Source organism: Pseudorasbora parva, chromosome 22 (assembly GCF_024679245.1).
Source record: "Pseudorasbora parva isolate DD20220531a chromosome 22, ASM2467924v1, whole genome shotgun sequence".
NCBI lineage: Eukaryota > Metazoa > Chordata > Actinopteri > Cypriniformes > Gobionidae > Pseudorasbora > Pseudorasbora parva.
The window spans coordinates 2189742-2206154 of record NC_090193.1 but is presented as its reverse complement, the minus strand read 5'-3'; the positions used below and the strand labels follow the sequence as shown (position 1 = coordinate 2206154).

Sequence of the window (16413 nt, the reverse complement as noted above, 5' to 3'; positions counted from 1 at the left end):
GATATCGCTGCCTAAAATTTTTTAGTGAAGAATTACATTGATCTTTACGAGAGTATAAGGAGATCGTAGGAATGAAAGTAGAGATAAGTGAGTTCTTTGTCCTTGAGTCCATTAACACAGAATTACTAGCAGCCCGAAATATGAAGATATTGTCCGTACATTTTGTTGGCAGTTGCATGTGAAGACGCAACAAATGAATCGTTTTATCTTCCGTCTTCCTTGGCATGTCCCATAGTCCGAACATAAAGATTACCGCACAAAAAAGGAGCATTTTCATGATGCCAGGGAAAAAATGAAATCGTGCAGAAAAACCTCTGAATCAATTACTTGCTCAAACAGCTCCACGACTCAAAAAAAAAAAAAAAAAAAAAAAAAAAAAAAAAAAAAAAAAACCGATCAGGCATAACATTAGGGCCACCTTATCTAATATTGCGTTGGTCCCCTTTTGCTGACCCATCTCTGATGGACTCCACTTGACCGCTGAAGGTGTGCTGTGGTATCTGGCACCAATATGTTAGCAGCAGATTCTTTAAGACCTGTAAGTTGCGAGGTGGGGCCTCCATGGATCGGACTTGTTTGTTCAGCTCATCCCACAGATGCTCGATTGTATTGAGATCTGGGGAATCTGGAGGCCGAGTCGACGCCTCAAACTCGCTGTTGTGCTCCTCAAACCATTCCTGAAGCATTTGTGCTTTGTGTCAGGAGCATTATCCTGCTGGAAGAGCCACAGCCACCAGAATACCGTTTCCATCAAAGGCTGAACATGGTCTCAGCAATGCTTAGGTAGGTGGAGTGTGTCAAAGTAACATCCACAGGGATGGAGGACCCAAGGTTTCCCAGCAGAACATTGGCCAAAGCATCACACTGCCTCCGCCGGCTCGCCTTCTTCCCATAGTGCATCCTGGGGCCATGTGTTCCCCAGGTAAGCCACACACACACACCCGGCCATCCACGTGATGTAAAAGAACATGTGATTCCTCAGACCAGGCCCCCTTCATCCATTGCTCCGTGGTCCAGTTCTGAGGCTCACGGGCCACTGTTGATGCTTTCGGCGGGGTCAGGGGTCAGCATGGGCACCCTGACTGGTCAGCGGCTACGCCGCCCCATACGCAACAAACTGAGATGCTCTGTGTATTCTGACAACTTTCTATCACTACACTTTCCTGTAGCTCAACCAGTAGAGCGTGGCGCTAGCAACGCCAAGGTCATGGGTTCGATTCCCAGGGAAAACAAGAATTGGCAATAATGTAAAAATGTACCTTGAATGCAATGTAAGTTGCTTTGGATAAAAGTGTCTGCTAAATGCATGAATGTAAATGTATCAGAACCAGCATTAACTTCTGGAGCAGTTTGAGCTCCAGTAGCTCGTCTGTTTGATCGGACCCCACGGGCCAGCCTTCGCTCCCCACGTGCATCAATGAGCCTTGGCCGCCCAATCTGGCCAAACTCGCTCAAATCCTTACGCTTGCCCATTTCTCCTGCTTCTAACACATCAACTTGGAGGACAAAATGTTCACTTGCTGCCTAATATATCCCACCCACTAACAGGAGCCGTGATGAAAATCATCAGTGTTATTCACTTCATAATGTTATGCCTGTTTGGTGTATAATTATAATTGTAATTATTATAAACTATAATTTTTCATTTTTAAATGTATTTTATTTACTGCCTCTGTATGAAAGTGAGGGTTTAGATATGTTTTGTCTCAGATATTTAAAATACAGTCTAATTACTATTTACAGTTATAGTCTATTAATTTATATTAATTTAATTTATAATTTATTCACAGTACTAGTCACTGTGAATAGCGTCTGGCAACTGCACAGGTTATTCTTACTAGTCAGCAGTGCTGCGGAGCTCTGTATTCTCAGGCGACTCATTATGGTAATTTCACCTCATGCATACTTATGAAGGATTTTCTGAAAAGGCAGGTTTGAGAGAGTGGCGGGCCAATTCAAAGTGCACTCGGTGCAGAAGGAGAGAGAGCTTTGTCTGCTTTCAATAGAGGCTTAAGAGCAGTTCCGGATGAGAGACTTTTCTTCTCGCCTCACATTTTGAGTTTTGGTTGTTTCCAGCTCACAGTCATTTAGCAAGTCTTAAAAATATAAATCAAGCTCTAGAACTGACTAAACTTAAAGGCCCCCTGAAATCAAAATTGAAGTTTTTTAGCTTTTAGTATTACAATGACAAAATTTGCGTTTAGGAGATATAAGCATTCAAATCTTACAGTCTCTCACTTCTTTTAAATTGAATCACAGATTTTGATGACATCATCGCAGACTTCATCTTCTCATCACATCTTCTGTCCAATCAAATGCTCTCTAGAATCTGAAGCCACGCCCCCTACACTATAAGTAGATGCTAAAGCTGCAGCTGAAATCAGTCAGCTGTTCACACGTTTACTGTTTTACAGTGTTTCCCACAGATTTGAAAGCAATTTGTGTGTGTGTGTGGGGGGGGGGGATAAAAAAATATGCAGTTTTAAAATATATATAGGATGTACGTTATTAATGTTTTAAAATTTAATGTCTATACATGTAGGCTATTCAAATGCAAAACCTACAAAAAAAGCAAGCAGTTATGATCTGCAATACTATTATTTTTCCAGCCACAAAATGGCTATAATTTTACTCTTTGCATTGAAATACGCTATTTTAATCTTAAATACTACACTAATTATAATATAAATAATATAAATATAAGAAGAAAAATATTTTAAGTGGTCATTAATGGACCATAATTATTGCACAAATAGCATTTAGTACCAAAAGAGCTCCTTAAAATATTCAATAAATATTATTAAACTAAAATATGGAACATTTATTAAATTGAAAAATTGTTGTATGTTCAAATTTGACTATAATAGTAAGAAAAACCTCAGGGCTAAATACAAGAAGAGCATAACATTAATGTTAACAATGTGCATCTCCATCACTCCTTAATAAAATGTCCCCTTTATATGACAAATCATATTTCATATGTTGGTTTCGCTAGTCTTCCCTATTGGGCCGTATATCCGAGTGAAACGCTTCTCAAACAAGAATAAATGTATGGGCGGGGGAATAAATCAGAGACGAGATGATGCTGCAAGATGGAGGGGAAGTTATTCTGATTCAAGATTATCAGGAACATGAATTTAAAACTACAATGACGTGCATTGATAATTCATTTAGAAAAAACACTGCTACCCCTGCAAAAAATATAATAATGACTTCAAACCAAAGCACAGTTTGATCAGCTCAGCAGCGCCCTCTGCTGGAGTGGTGCCCTTGGCAAATATATTAACCTAAGCATGTATGAATGTCTACATAACAGCGCTCCTCCAGTGTGTGTGAACACACGTCATGCAGGGAGTGTGTGAGCCGACGCTCAACCTGTGTCCTTCATCTCCAGTCCCTGCCGCAATGATTTATTGGTGGGCTGGGCCTCCGAGCTAAAATTAGCCACTCTGTCTCCGTGTCTGCCACGCTCGATTGTTAAACACCCCCATAGAGAGAGCAACGGGCCACACACACACACACACACACACACACACACACACACACACACACACACACACACACACACACACACACACACACACACACACACACACACACCATTGATCCCAGCGCCGCTAGCTTCAGTATTCACCATGACCCGCTCGACTCGCAAATATATTCATGAGAAAATAACCTGGATGAAAGATGATGAAACTTCCAGTTGTGCTTCGCTTTGCATTATTTAGCGAGCGATAATCAGGTATTTAAATGCATTCATATCCAACTGAGATGCAGTTTTAACCGTTCACTGACGTACAGAGACCGCTGTTGTTTTGCATCACGTTTTCTTTGACATAATGCTCTCAAACTGACGAATTTGTTGGTGACACAGAGTTGAAAGTGCTTCCTCTCGGCTGGTATAAAGCACCATCCCTGTGTGGTTCATTAGATGCCATGTTTTATTCAGATGACGCTTCTGTGACTCGTGCCCCAGATGAACATGTGAGCCGTCGAAGGCACAAACTGTACCGTCTGGCTTGTTTTTATTCCTCTCTCGCAATGTGAGAAACGCAGCAAACGCGGCAGTCACCTGATTTAATGAACCATCTCCCACTGCAATACACCAAAAACACAAGCCCTCACTCGTGTCTCTCTCACAGGTGCTTTAATACTTTGAAGCCTTGTTTCATAAATCATATTTTGTACAAATTTGACATTGTTGCAGCTCCTCTCTCTGTCTAGTTTGTCAGTAGCCGCGTTTCCATTACAGATTTGCGATATTTTCTAAATAGCGAAATGACGGTGTTTCCATTAACCGGTGCCATGCGGCTAAAGCTTAGTTTTTTCCTCTCGCTGTAAGTCATTCCAAAAATTACGCCACGTATGCTGGTTTTCCTTATATATTCTTTCTTTCTATTATAATTAAAGTTGCACTATGTAACATTTTTTTTTTTTTTTTTCAAAATATCCAAAAACCACAAGGCCAGTGTTATATATTTTGTTCCGGTTGAGTTCTTACAATATCCAGAGCCGGCCCAAGCCTTCATGGGGCCCTAAGCAGAATTTTATTTGGGGGCCCCTCGGTACCGATTGACTATTGTCCATCCATCCGTCATCTTCCGCTTATCCGGGGCCGGGTCGCGGGGGCAACAGTCTAAGCAGAGACGCCCAGAATTCCCTCTCCCTAGCCACTTCCTCCAGCTCCTCCGGGGGAACCCCGAGGCGTTCCCAGGCCAGCCGGGAGACATCGATTGACTATTGTCAATTCTTGAGAATAATCGCACACCCATTATAAATGTTATTAGTTGTAGCTGTGTTGCTTATCATGTCTGTCTGTCATGTTTTTACCCTTATACGGTTTTTAATTGTAACAGTAGCAAACGCACAAGAGTGCTCAGGTGTTCATGTGCACTTTAATATTCAAAGTCTTACAGTACGGTTCAGACTGGGATATGTACGATTTAACCTTTTTTTTTTTAAAAAGAAGTCTAATGATAAATATGCTCACAATTCGTTACCCCAGGACTCTTTGATGAATAGAAAGTTCAAAAGAACAGGATTTATCTAAAATAGAAAGCTTTCAAAGAATCATAAAAAAAGATGTTTACACAACTGTTTTCAACGTGATAATAAAAAATAAATGTTTCTTGAGCAGCAAATCATCATGAGAATAATCTGTGAAGGATCATGTGACAGTGAAGACTGGTGTAATGATGCTGAAAATTCAGCTTTGATCACAGCAACACATTACACATAAATATATAATCATAGAAAACAGCTATTTTAAATTGCAATAATATTTCACAATATAACAGTTTTCACTGTAGTTTTGATCAAATAAATGCAGCCTTTAGTGAGCAGAGACTTCTTTTAAAACAAGAAATGGTGGATTTCTTTCAAACATTAAGCAGAGCTTTTATTTTGGCCGAAATTCACGCAGAAAGACATTAGTACTTCTATTTGTTGACAACAGCATATTTATAAATGATTCTCATTACAAATTTGGGAAGGCTTTTTTGGAAGAACGAATTTGCATTCCCAAAAAAACAAAAGTAGATAGGCCTAATTTTGAGCGACTCAAACTACAGCACAGCAGAGAAGCTTTTACTGTGAACAGAAACTGGAAGCTATGCTGTACTCCGTCCAAAACATACAGCATGTCAAATAGGATATTTGCACTAAACCAAAGCGCATTCTCAAATCCAGCCACTCATAAAAAGGTTACCGGTCAACTGACGAGTAGCGCCGTTTCAGCTGATTTTTTTCTCGCACTGTGGACTTTGAACCCTGACGAACACGCTATAGCAGTCGATGGCACCGCGAGCTCGTGCAGAATCAATCTGTGCATATATTAAAAAACGTAACATTTTACAGTTTATTTAGTAATTGTTTTAAGGCCATTTTACGATTTTAAACATAAAGGAACATACAGCGGCAGCAAGAAGTCTTTTCAAGAGCTCTTGGGGGCCCTAAGCAGCCGCTTAGTTCGCTTATGCCTTGGGCCGGCCCTGACAATATCCCAAATGTTTCCAACTATTTGTAAATGGTGAGAAAGTTGCCATTTTAACTAATGAACCGGGACGTCTGAGGGAGTCGCCTGTCGATTGTGTCATATTTACGTTACTCTCAGTTTGCGGTTTTATTCTGCAGAAGCCATAGCAGCCGCATAACGTCAGAACCTCATTTTCAACACACTCAGACGTGTCTAATATAATCACCAGAGCTGCGTTACCTCATACTCATGACCGGAAAAGCGGAAATGGCGCCAGCGACTGTGGCATAATAAAAGTCCCGCTGCTCACGTGTTGTTCATCTCATAGACCTTATTCAGAGCAGCGCCATGACAGGTATGAAAGCGAGGCTGTGAGGGGAAGACTTCCCTTGTTTTCAATGGCATCACCTGTAAAAAGCTGAATAAAGCTCTTAAATCACTTATTTTCCACAGCTGAGTTTTTTGTCGACTGAAACCTGGAAATATATTTTTGCAGCGTTTCATCAGCAGAACAATCCAAGAACACATTAAATAACAGTATAAATCCACTGAAGAGATGAATGTCTATCTCTTTCAGCCTCGCTTTCGTTCTCGTTAAAAAACAAAGATGGTGCTGCGGTGAATAAGGTCTATTAACACTCGCTCCAGCGGCCGTGCTCAGCTCCACAACACCCGCTCCTGCTTGCTGATATTCCATTCATAATGTTGGTCATTAAAGATTGATTATTTTGCACTCCTGACATAAGAAATGAATGTCACTACAATCGAGTTTGATCATAAACAGTGCTCAAATATCGAAGCTGGAGTCTTTAATCTCTCTAATGATACGGATTTTGTCCAGGTAAAGTAAGAGTGTGATGTTTTATCGAGCAGTGAATGTTGAACAATAGCAATCTGGGGCCGTCTGCAATCTTTGACAGGCAAGGGGTAAACGATTAAATGGATTTTTTCTAGCAGTAAAATAGTTTACATCTTGTTGTAAAACTCGTGTCAATCTCAAAGCGGCATGACATTGTGTTTTTCACCAGGAGCTGAATGTCCGCCAGCTCACTCTGTCCACCAACAAGGACAAATACGGCATTCGTCTGAGGGCTGAGCCTGATCACATGGTGCTGGGCAAGCGGCTGAAAGGCGCGTTTAAATCTGTGACTGCGTCCATCAAGGAGCTGAAGAGCGAAGAGCTGGAGGCCTTCCAGAGGACAGGCATGTACTACACACACACACACACACACACACACACACACACACACACACACACACACACACACACACACACACACACACACACACACACCACACACACACACCACACACAAACACACACACACACACACACACACACACACACACACACACAGACACACACACACACACACACACACACACACACACACACACACACACACAGACACACACACACAGACACACACACACAGACACACTCAGATCTTCACTGCAACCCGCCAAAATAAAAGTTTGGTTTGACTTGAAGAAATGATCACAGTCGTTTATCACCATTGTACAGTATTATTTACTTCTCTAAGTAATACTAATAATAAATTCATATCTGAATTTTTTTTTAAGTAAACCTTTATTTTAATATTAAACATTAAAATATATTTTCATTTAAATGTATTCCTTTTTTACAAGATTAATTACATGCCTTAATTTGATTGCTACCATTTTTGATAATAAATGTGTTAAATTATCCACAGTCTAGAAAAATTACCACAATTTCTGAACAAACATTTTCATTTAATAGCTTATTAGTTTTTTAAATTGTAAAAACTAATAAATTATTAAAGCTTTATGAATTTAATTGATTAGATATGTTCTCTGATTGTTATTATTACTACTACATTTACTTTAACATTAAAACAGAATCTAGAAATTTTTTAATTAAAAACTAAATAAATAAAAAAAGAGTTTAGGAAAAACTTAAAAAAATAGTATTTTTGTTTTTAAATTAGGTTAAGGTTGATTATTTCAATTAATTTATACATGCTTTTCAATTAATAAAGAAAAAAATAAACCATTAAAAAGTCATGGAAAACATAGCCTGACAAGCCACATCAAGATGTTTGGTCTGGAAACTCACCATTGACGGCTCAATCCGAGGGGCAGATAAACGGCTGTCTGTCAAACTCCCTCTGCACGCGATAGGACAGCGCTACACCAACCAGAGCAACGAAGGTGAAGCAGAGCTCGTTGACAGATTAAACATTCGACGTATCCGGTCTGCTAAACTCTGAACACATCTTCCCTTTTTAAGAATGACTTCAGTGCCGTTCTTTGTTCTTTTCTCAGAGAAAAGCTTAACTCAAGTCTTCCAGAGTCACGGTCAAAGCTGATTCGACAGACCGCCGTTCTCCAGTTTCTGTGTTTACTAGAAGCACGCAAACGCAACTCGGCCGTCGTCATTATGGCCCCGCCCACCGACTCTATACACGATGTGATTGGGCCATCCAGATTCTGAGGAATACAGCTCAGAAGGGTATTGAGAGTTGCTAGACGACACTTGCGGGCAGATTAAATTTGCTGCCGCTAGGGTGCGTCTAGATTTCTAGGCTATGGAAAACATTGAATTTGTGAAAAATAAAATGGACTTATAATAAACTTTTACTAAATTGCTAATTGATATTCAGTTGTATAAATTAATTAGACATTACATTAATTACTAAAATGTAGTGTAACCATTAAAATAGACAAAAACAAGTTTAAGAGAAAAAAAAAATCCCTAATTACTATAATGACAAGTAAAGTGAATGTGTGCTACAAAAAAATCAATTCTTAATGCACCAAAAAAAGTTATATTTTGAAAAGCATTATAAAGCATATGAGCAGGAAGAGCAGAGCTAAACCCAGGGTTCCCACAGGGTCTTAAAGAGCCTTAAAAGCATTGAATTTATTAATGTGGAAATAATACCTTAAAAAGACTTGAATTTAACTTGAATTAGACTGCGATGATCTGATAGTCGTGTTCAGCGCTCCCCTTTCTGAAGCGTTCTCATGCCTTTTATCTGATGTGAATGAAAGCAGGCGGTCACTCGCGATTTCCCCACAAATTCTCATTACGCTAACAACAGAAACGGGGATATTCATACGGAAAATTCCTCTTTTTTAAAATATAAAAGTTAAAAAGTGTGATTTCTGGGTCTGGAAAAGGTTTTTTAACGTGTAAATGAAAGCTTCTGGAATTTATAGTACGGGCCAAAAGAAACATTTGTAGCGTTTTTGAAAGAAATCTCTCAAGGCTGAATTTATTTGACCAACAATACAGTAAAAACTTTAATGTTGTGAAATAATATTACAATTTTAAATAACGGCTTTCTAATTTGATGAAATTGATATAATTTGTCATTATATGATCAACGCTAAATTTATCATCATTACTCCAGCAGGATCACGAAACCGTGAATAAATCCCGAATGCACGAGTTTATCACTGAGGTGGATGCACATTTATTTTTTACAGCCGTCCACATGAGAAATAATTACCGTCTGAATAGGGCTAAGGAATCCTCAAAAAAGTCTCTCAGTATATTTTTTCTAATAATATCTTATAATAATCATAAGTGTGTGTTGATGATCAGATCCTCATCTGAGAATGATTAGTGAAGGATCATGTGACTCTGAAGACTGGAGGAATGATGATAAACTCAGCTTTGATCACAGGAATAAATCACACTTTACTATATATTCACATAGAGAACAGATGGTTTACATTTTAATAATATTTCACAATATTTCTTTTTTTTTTCCTGTAATTTTGATGAAATAAATGCAGCCTTGAAGAGCAGAAGAGACTTCTTTCAAAAACATTAAAAATAGTCATGTGTCCAAACTTTTGTCCAGTTGTTAATTGGCTCAAATTGCCATATAATAAAGAAGAAGAAAAATTATAGAATAGTGGTTATTTTTAAGCAGTGTATTTGATATCTTACCGAATTAAAAGCAAGAGATGCGATTCAATTATATCGGACAAAAAAAAAGAAAAAAAAAAGGTATTACGACATTTCTGTCCCCCTCACTTCTGAAAAGATGGCTACGCCCCTGTTTGGGGGCAAAATGATTCAGACACTTTGACCTGAGCATGTTTGTTCTTTAATTGCTAATCTGACCTTTGACACCACAGACTGAACAAAACGAAGCATTGCTTGAGCTAAACTGGTATTATCTAACTGTTCTTAAATCTAACCGTTAATTGTTTGGTTGTGATCATTACATCCCTTTCTATCAAAGTTATCTGACATTATCAAGATGAATTTGTTCAGACACAGTTCAACTCTTGAGTTCTTGTCATATTTTATTACCATTGTCTAAACTATAGCGAATAAACTATGATAATGTGAGAAAATGTTGAAGGTTTTTGAATAAATTTTGTTTTTTTGGTTTCAAGACTATATTTATTTTTTTTTAAAAATTAAGAGACTTGGTTTATAAACTCTTAATTTATAAATTATTTATTTTCTATATATTATTTTATTTATTTATATATATATATATATATTAGGGGTGTGACGCGACACTTATCTCACGAGATGAGATTTTTACATAGTATTTTTTTAAAGAAATCCACAATAATGAAATACAATGACTGGAAATTAAAAATTATTTACAGGTGCATTTGGCATGTTTTGACTAATCATCTTGTAATGAATGTTATTTAATTTCTACTTTCGTAATATGAATTATCATATACAGTATAATACAACAGTACTGTATTCTCTCCTGTGTGATCGTCTCTTCAGACCTCAGAAACTGCACATGGGCGTCTTTTGACCTCCAGACTGAACTCCTTCCCACAAATTGATCATAGATATTAAGTGCAAACAATAGCCATAATCAAAGTACTCAATATTTAAAGGGCAAATAGAGACCCGATTTTTCTTCAAGCATGATACAGAGCTAAGAGATGGTTACAACTAGATAGTACTCATATTGGGAGATATTTGCATGCCTCAGGGAGCCTCTTTTAAACACTAGTAACTTATTGAAATTGCGTTTGAATGCGCGTTCCCGTTTACTTTCAATTTCGCGATCGTGTGAACTCTGTGATAAGGGAGGGGTGCTGCTGAGCGCACAGTTAAAAATATAAATCTGGCGCTTCTGCTGCGCAACGAATCCTCTGCCACAGTCTTGACCACTAACATGTAACACACACACACACATTCATAACACAAGCTCAATGCGAGCGCTTTACTAACACATAACACACACACACACTCCTCTTCTCGTCGCGTGATCAGTGCTGCGCAGCGCAAGGCTCGTTCTAGATGAGCTGATGGACTTTAAGTGACTGTTATGAATATCCACCTGAATTAAATAGTTTTTATTTCTATAAAAAGCAAAACTAGAGTGGAGCCGTAATATAAGCTTCACCCTCACACTCCTTCATGACCAGGTCATGAGAATATGACGAGACAGCTTTTCACCTCGAGGAGAAATCTCGTCACAGTTTCGTCTCGCAAGATCTCGTCACACTCCTAATATATATATATAAACACAGAGGACATGCACCTACGATGATTTCAGACTTTCCGTGATTTCCAAGTAGGAGAACTTGCAAAATAGCAGGGTGTTCAAATACTTCAAATTAGTGATCGACCGATATATCCTGATATTTTTCTCGATATTTAAGCATTTTCCCATAATCGGGTATCGGTTTTGTAATATCGTATTTTCCGATAAATGGCGGCATCTTGTGGACGTTTTGAGAATTGCATACAAGCGCACCATTAAAGAACTGCGTCTGAAGGGAGATTATCAACAGCTGTGTTCAGAGGTAAAATAACCGGCATCCCTTAATTAATCAACTTTGTTTAACATAACAGTTATGCAAAATTGAGATAACCTCAAATAAGTTGTTGATATGTATAGGTAGTTTCAACTTGCCGCTAGAGACGAACTCACTGACGGAGTCAGTCAGGTAATCCGTCATCATGTCACAATAAAGATGCAACTTCACATGAATGAAATAAAACAGCCACGAATGAGAGCATGTTGGAAATAAAAGCGCCAAACTTATTTCTCTCTTTGTGTTTATTCTCAGTCGCATTCAGCCGTTCTCTCACCGAGTTGTTGCTCTAGCACAGTGGTTCTCAAACCTGTCCTAGGGACCCCTCACCATTGCACATTTTGCATGTTCCCTCATCAAACAAACCCAATTCAAGTCTTGCAGTCTCTACTAATGAGCTGATGAGTTGGATCAGGTGTGTTAGATGAGGGAGACATGCAAAATGTGCAGTGCTGGGGGTCCCCAAGGGGGTAATCTAGCACTCGGAAAGCGTTCCACCCATAGGGGCAGCCATTGCTAACCAAGCCATCACCTGCTGTTAGCATCCCATTGACTCCCATTCACTTTTGAGTCACTTTGACAGTGAATAACTTTACATCTGAGGCGTTTAAAGACTCCATTTGTCCATTGTTTATTTCTAAAGAAACACGACAATGCATAAAAGGCTCCGTTACCTTGTATCTTACACTATCGCCCCGCAGAAGCTGTTTTTGTAAAAATAGGCTAACGATTGCGTCATAACCAACGCGACTCTGTCGCACAGTTGAGAAATTACCGTATAGACCTGAGGAGACGCTCAGAAGCAATCTTTACTGTCTATGAGGCCGTCAGGGGGACGTGGAGACATAAAGTCTGATAAAGTCAAGGGGGAAGAATGGGGAGAAGCCCATAGTGAGCCAAAAGCTACGGGAGAAAATATTTAAACAACGTGATTCAGATTTCACTTTCCACAACTACTAGAAGACCTACAGCTGTCAGACAGGAGGCTCACGTCACATCTACGTCGTCAAGCTCAGTCTGAGTCTGCGCAGTTCACTCAGCCATCAGGAAGTGAGTGCCCCTAGGTTGACTTCATTATTTAGCCGTTGACGTCAATGGGGTCGCTGTGTCCATTTATTTTACTGTCTATGGGGGTCCCCAGGACAGGTTTGAGAACCACTGCTCTAGCATATAGGCTAGCCCAGTGGTTCCCAAACCTGTCCTGGAGGACCCCCAGCACTGCACATTTTGCATGTCTCCCTCATCTAACACACCTGATCCAACTCATCAGCTCATTAGTAGACTGCAAGACCTGAAGTGGGTGTGTCTGATTAGGGAGACATACAAAATGTGCAGTGCTGTCCTCCAGGACAGGTTTGGGAACCACTGGGCTAGATCACCATGTAAACTCGTTTAAACTCCTTAAATTATATTAACGTCTGCTATATAATATTTATATAATAAACATCTAATTAATTACAGCTCCGTGAAAATGAATTATTAAGCCTATCTCCGCGAGACGAGTGTTAAACGCAGAGATGAAAACAGCGCCCTGTCATCAGCATAACTCAGAGACTGACACAAACATTCATTCTGATACCGTACTAGATGAGATTGACATAAACAAACCGGCGAATACATCAGCTTTTACAATGTTTGCATAATCCAGAGAATATTCACTCTTTAGTCTATTAAACTCTTTTAACTGTAGTTTAAAATGAATGCTTATATTTATGCTCATAGTTATGGGAGTTGATAGACTCGACTCTCATTTATATTCTCCATTGGAAAACATTAGACTTTATAAATGTATTTTGCCTGTTGTTAATATGGCTGTATTTATAAATTAAAAGGTAAAACAGCATTAATGTTAAAAAGACTTTGCACTGTATTTAAAAAAAACAATTCTGACTATTTATTGATGTAAATTGTTCTGTATGTGAGTGAAACTGCAAAAATTGCAGTGTTTAAAAAGCTCAGTTCAGTGCTGGTGCTGTAATTGTAATAATCAGAAATAACACAATAAGTAAATATCGGTTCTATATCGGTTATGGGCACATAAACATGCAAATAATCGGTATCGCTTATAAAAAATCAATATCGGTCGATCACTACTTCAAATACTATATATAAAGAAAAGCCTAGAAATCTTTTGGGCTCCTTCAGATATGGTGGGAATGAGTGTGTGATCTGCTGATCTCTGCAGGATCTATAATGGTGGACGGCCATGAGCTGCGGGAGGACGACCTGCGTCTGATGTACAGCTTCGATCAGACCTCAGGAACGCCGTCACAGTACGAGGCCCATTCAGACGCTCAGGTGCTCCATCTCTCCATCGCTCATCTCTTCATCGCTTCATCTCTCCATCGCTCCATCTCTTCATCGCTCCATCTCTTCCATCTGTCCATCGCTCCATCTCTTCCATCTGTCCATCGCTCATCTCTTCATCGCTCCATCTCTTCCATCTGTCCATCGCTCCATCTCTTCCATCTGTCCATCGCTCATCTCTTCATCGCTCCATCTCTTCCATCTGTCCTCGCTCATCTCTCCATCTGTCCTCGCTCATCTCTCCATCTGTCCTCGCTCATCTCTCCATCTGTCCTCGCTCATCTCTCCATCTGTCCTCGCTCATCTCTCCATCTGTCCTTGCTCATCTTTCCATCTGTCCTCGCTCATCTCTCCATCTGTCCTCGCTCATCTCTCCATCTGTCCTCGCTCATCTCTCCATCTGTCCTCGCTCATCTCTCCATCTGTCCTTGCTCATCTCTCCATCTGTCCTCGCTCATCTCTCCATCTGTCCTCGCTCATCTCTCCATCTGTCCTCGCTCATCTCTCCATCTGTCCTCGCTCATCTCTCCATCTGTCCTGGCTCATCTCTCCATCTGTCCTCGCTCATCTCTCCATCTGTCCTCGCTCATCTCTCCATCTGTCCTCGCTCATCTCTCCATCTGTCCTTGCTCATCTTTCCATCTGTCCTCGCTCATCTCTCCATCTGTCCTCGCTCATCTCTCCATCTGTCCTTGCTCATCTTTCCATCGGTCCATCGCTCCATCTCTTCCATCGGTCCATCTCTCCATCTGTCCTCGCTCATCTCTCCATCTGTCCTCGCTCATCTCTCCATCTGTCCTTGCTCATCTCTCGTTCATCACTCCATCTGTCCTCGCTCATCTCTCCATCTGTCCTTGCTCATCTTTCCATCTGTCCTCGCTCATCTCTCCATCTGTCCTTGCTCATCTTTCCATCTGTCCTCGCTCATCTCTCCATCTGTCCTCGCTCATCTCTCCATCTGTCCTCGCTCATCTCTCCATCTGTCCTTGCTCATCTCTCGTTCATCACTCCATCTGTCCTCGCTCATCTCTCCATCTGTCCTTGCTCATCTTTCCATCTGTCCTCGCTCATCTCTCCATCTGTCCTTGCTCATCTTTCCATCTGTCCTCGCTCATCTTTCCATCTGTCCTCGCTCATCTCTCCATCTGTCCTCGCTCATCTCTCCATCTGTCCTTGCTCATCTCTCGTTCATCACTCCATCTGTCCTCGCTCATCTCTCCATCTGTCCTCGCTCATCTCTCCATCTGTCCTCGCTCATCTCTCCATCTGTCCTTGCTCATCTCTCCATCTGTCCTCGCTCATCTCTCCATCTGTCCTCGCTCATCTCTCCATCTGTCCTCGCTCATCTCTCCATCTGTCCTTGCTCATCTCTCCATCTGTCCTCGCTCATCTCTCCATCTGTCCTCGCTCATCTCTCCATCTGTCCTCGCTCATCTCTCCATCTGTCCTTGCTCATCTCTCCATCTGTCCTCGCTCATCTCTCCATCTGTCCTCGCTCATCTCTCCATCTGTCCTCGCTCATCTCTCCATCTGTCCTTGCTCATCTTTCCATCTGTCCTCGCTCATCTCTCCATCTGTCCTCGCTCATCTCTCCATCTGTCCTTGCTCATCTTTCCATCTGTCCTCGCTCATCTCTCCATCTGTCCTTGCTCATCTCTCCATCTGTCCTCGCTCATCTCTCCATCTGTCCTCGCTCATCTCTCCATCTGTCCTTGCTCATCTCTCCATCTGTCCTCGCTCATCTCTCCATCTGTCCTCGCTCATCTCTCCATCTGTCCTCGCTCATCTCTCCATCTGTCCTTGCTCATCTTTCCATCTGTCCTCGCTCATCTCTCCATCTGTCCTCGCTCATCTCTCCATCTGTCCTTGCTCATCTTTCCATCGGTCCATCGCTCCATCTCTTCCATCGGTCCATCTCTCCATCTGTCCTCGCTCATCTCTCCATCTGTCCTCGCTCATCTCTCCATCTGTCCTTGCTCATCTCTCGTTCATCACTCCATCTGTCCTCGCTCATCTCTCCATCTGTCCTTGCTCATCTTTCCATCTGTCCTCGCTCATCTCTCCATCTGTCCTCGCTCATCTCTCCATCTGTCCTCGCTCATCTCTCCATCTGTCCTTGCTCATCTCTCGTTCATCACTCCATCTGTCCTCGCTCATCTCTCCATCTGTCCTTGCTCATCTTTCCATCTGTCCTCGCTCATCTCTCCATCTGTCCTTGCTCATCTTTCCATCTGTCCTCGCTCATCTTTCCATCTGTCCTCGCTCATCTCTCCATCTGTCCTCGCTCATCTCTCCATCTGTCCTTGCTCATCTCTCGTTCATCACTCCATCTGTCC

At 40.9% G+C, this 16413-nt stretch overlaps 1 protein-coding gene across 1 annotated transcript in view; it reads left to right on the top strand.

The window, feature by feature from the left end:
* The window catches only part of iars1 (isoleucyl-tRNA synthetase 1), a 134514-nt gene that overhangs the window by 78148 nt on the left and 39953 nt on the right, over window positions 1-16413 (top strand). The window contains exons 26-27 of the mRNA XM_067431363.1: window positions 7003-7177; window positions 13956-14068. Coding sequence (XP_067287464.1) covers window positions 7003-7177; window positions 13956-14068 — 288 coding nt within the window. The remainder of the gene's footprint in view (window positions 1-7002; window positions 7178-13955; window positions 14069-16413) is intronic.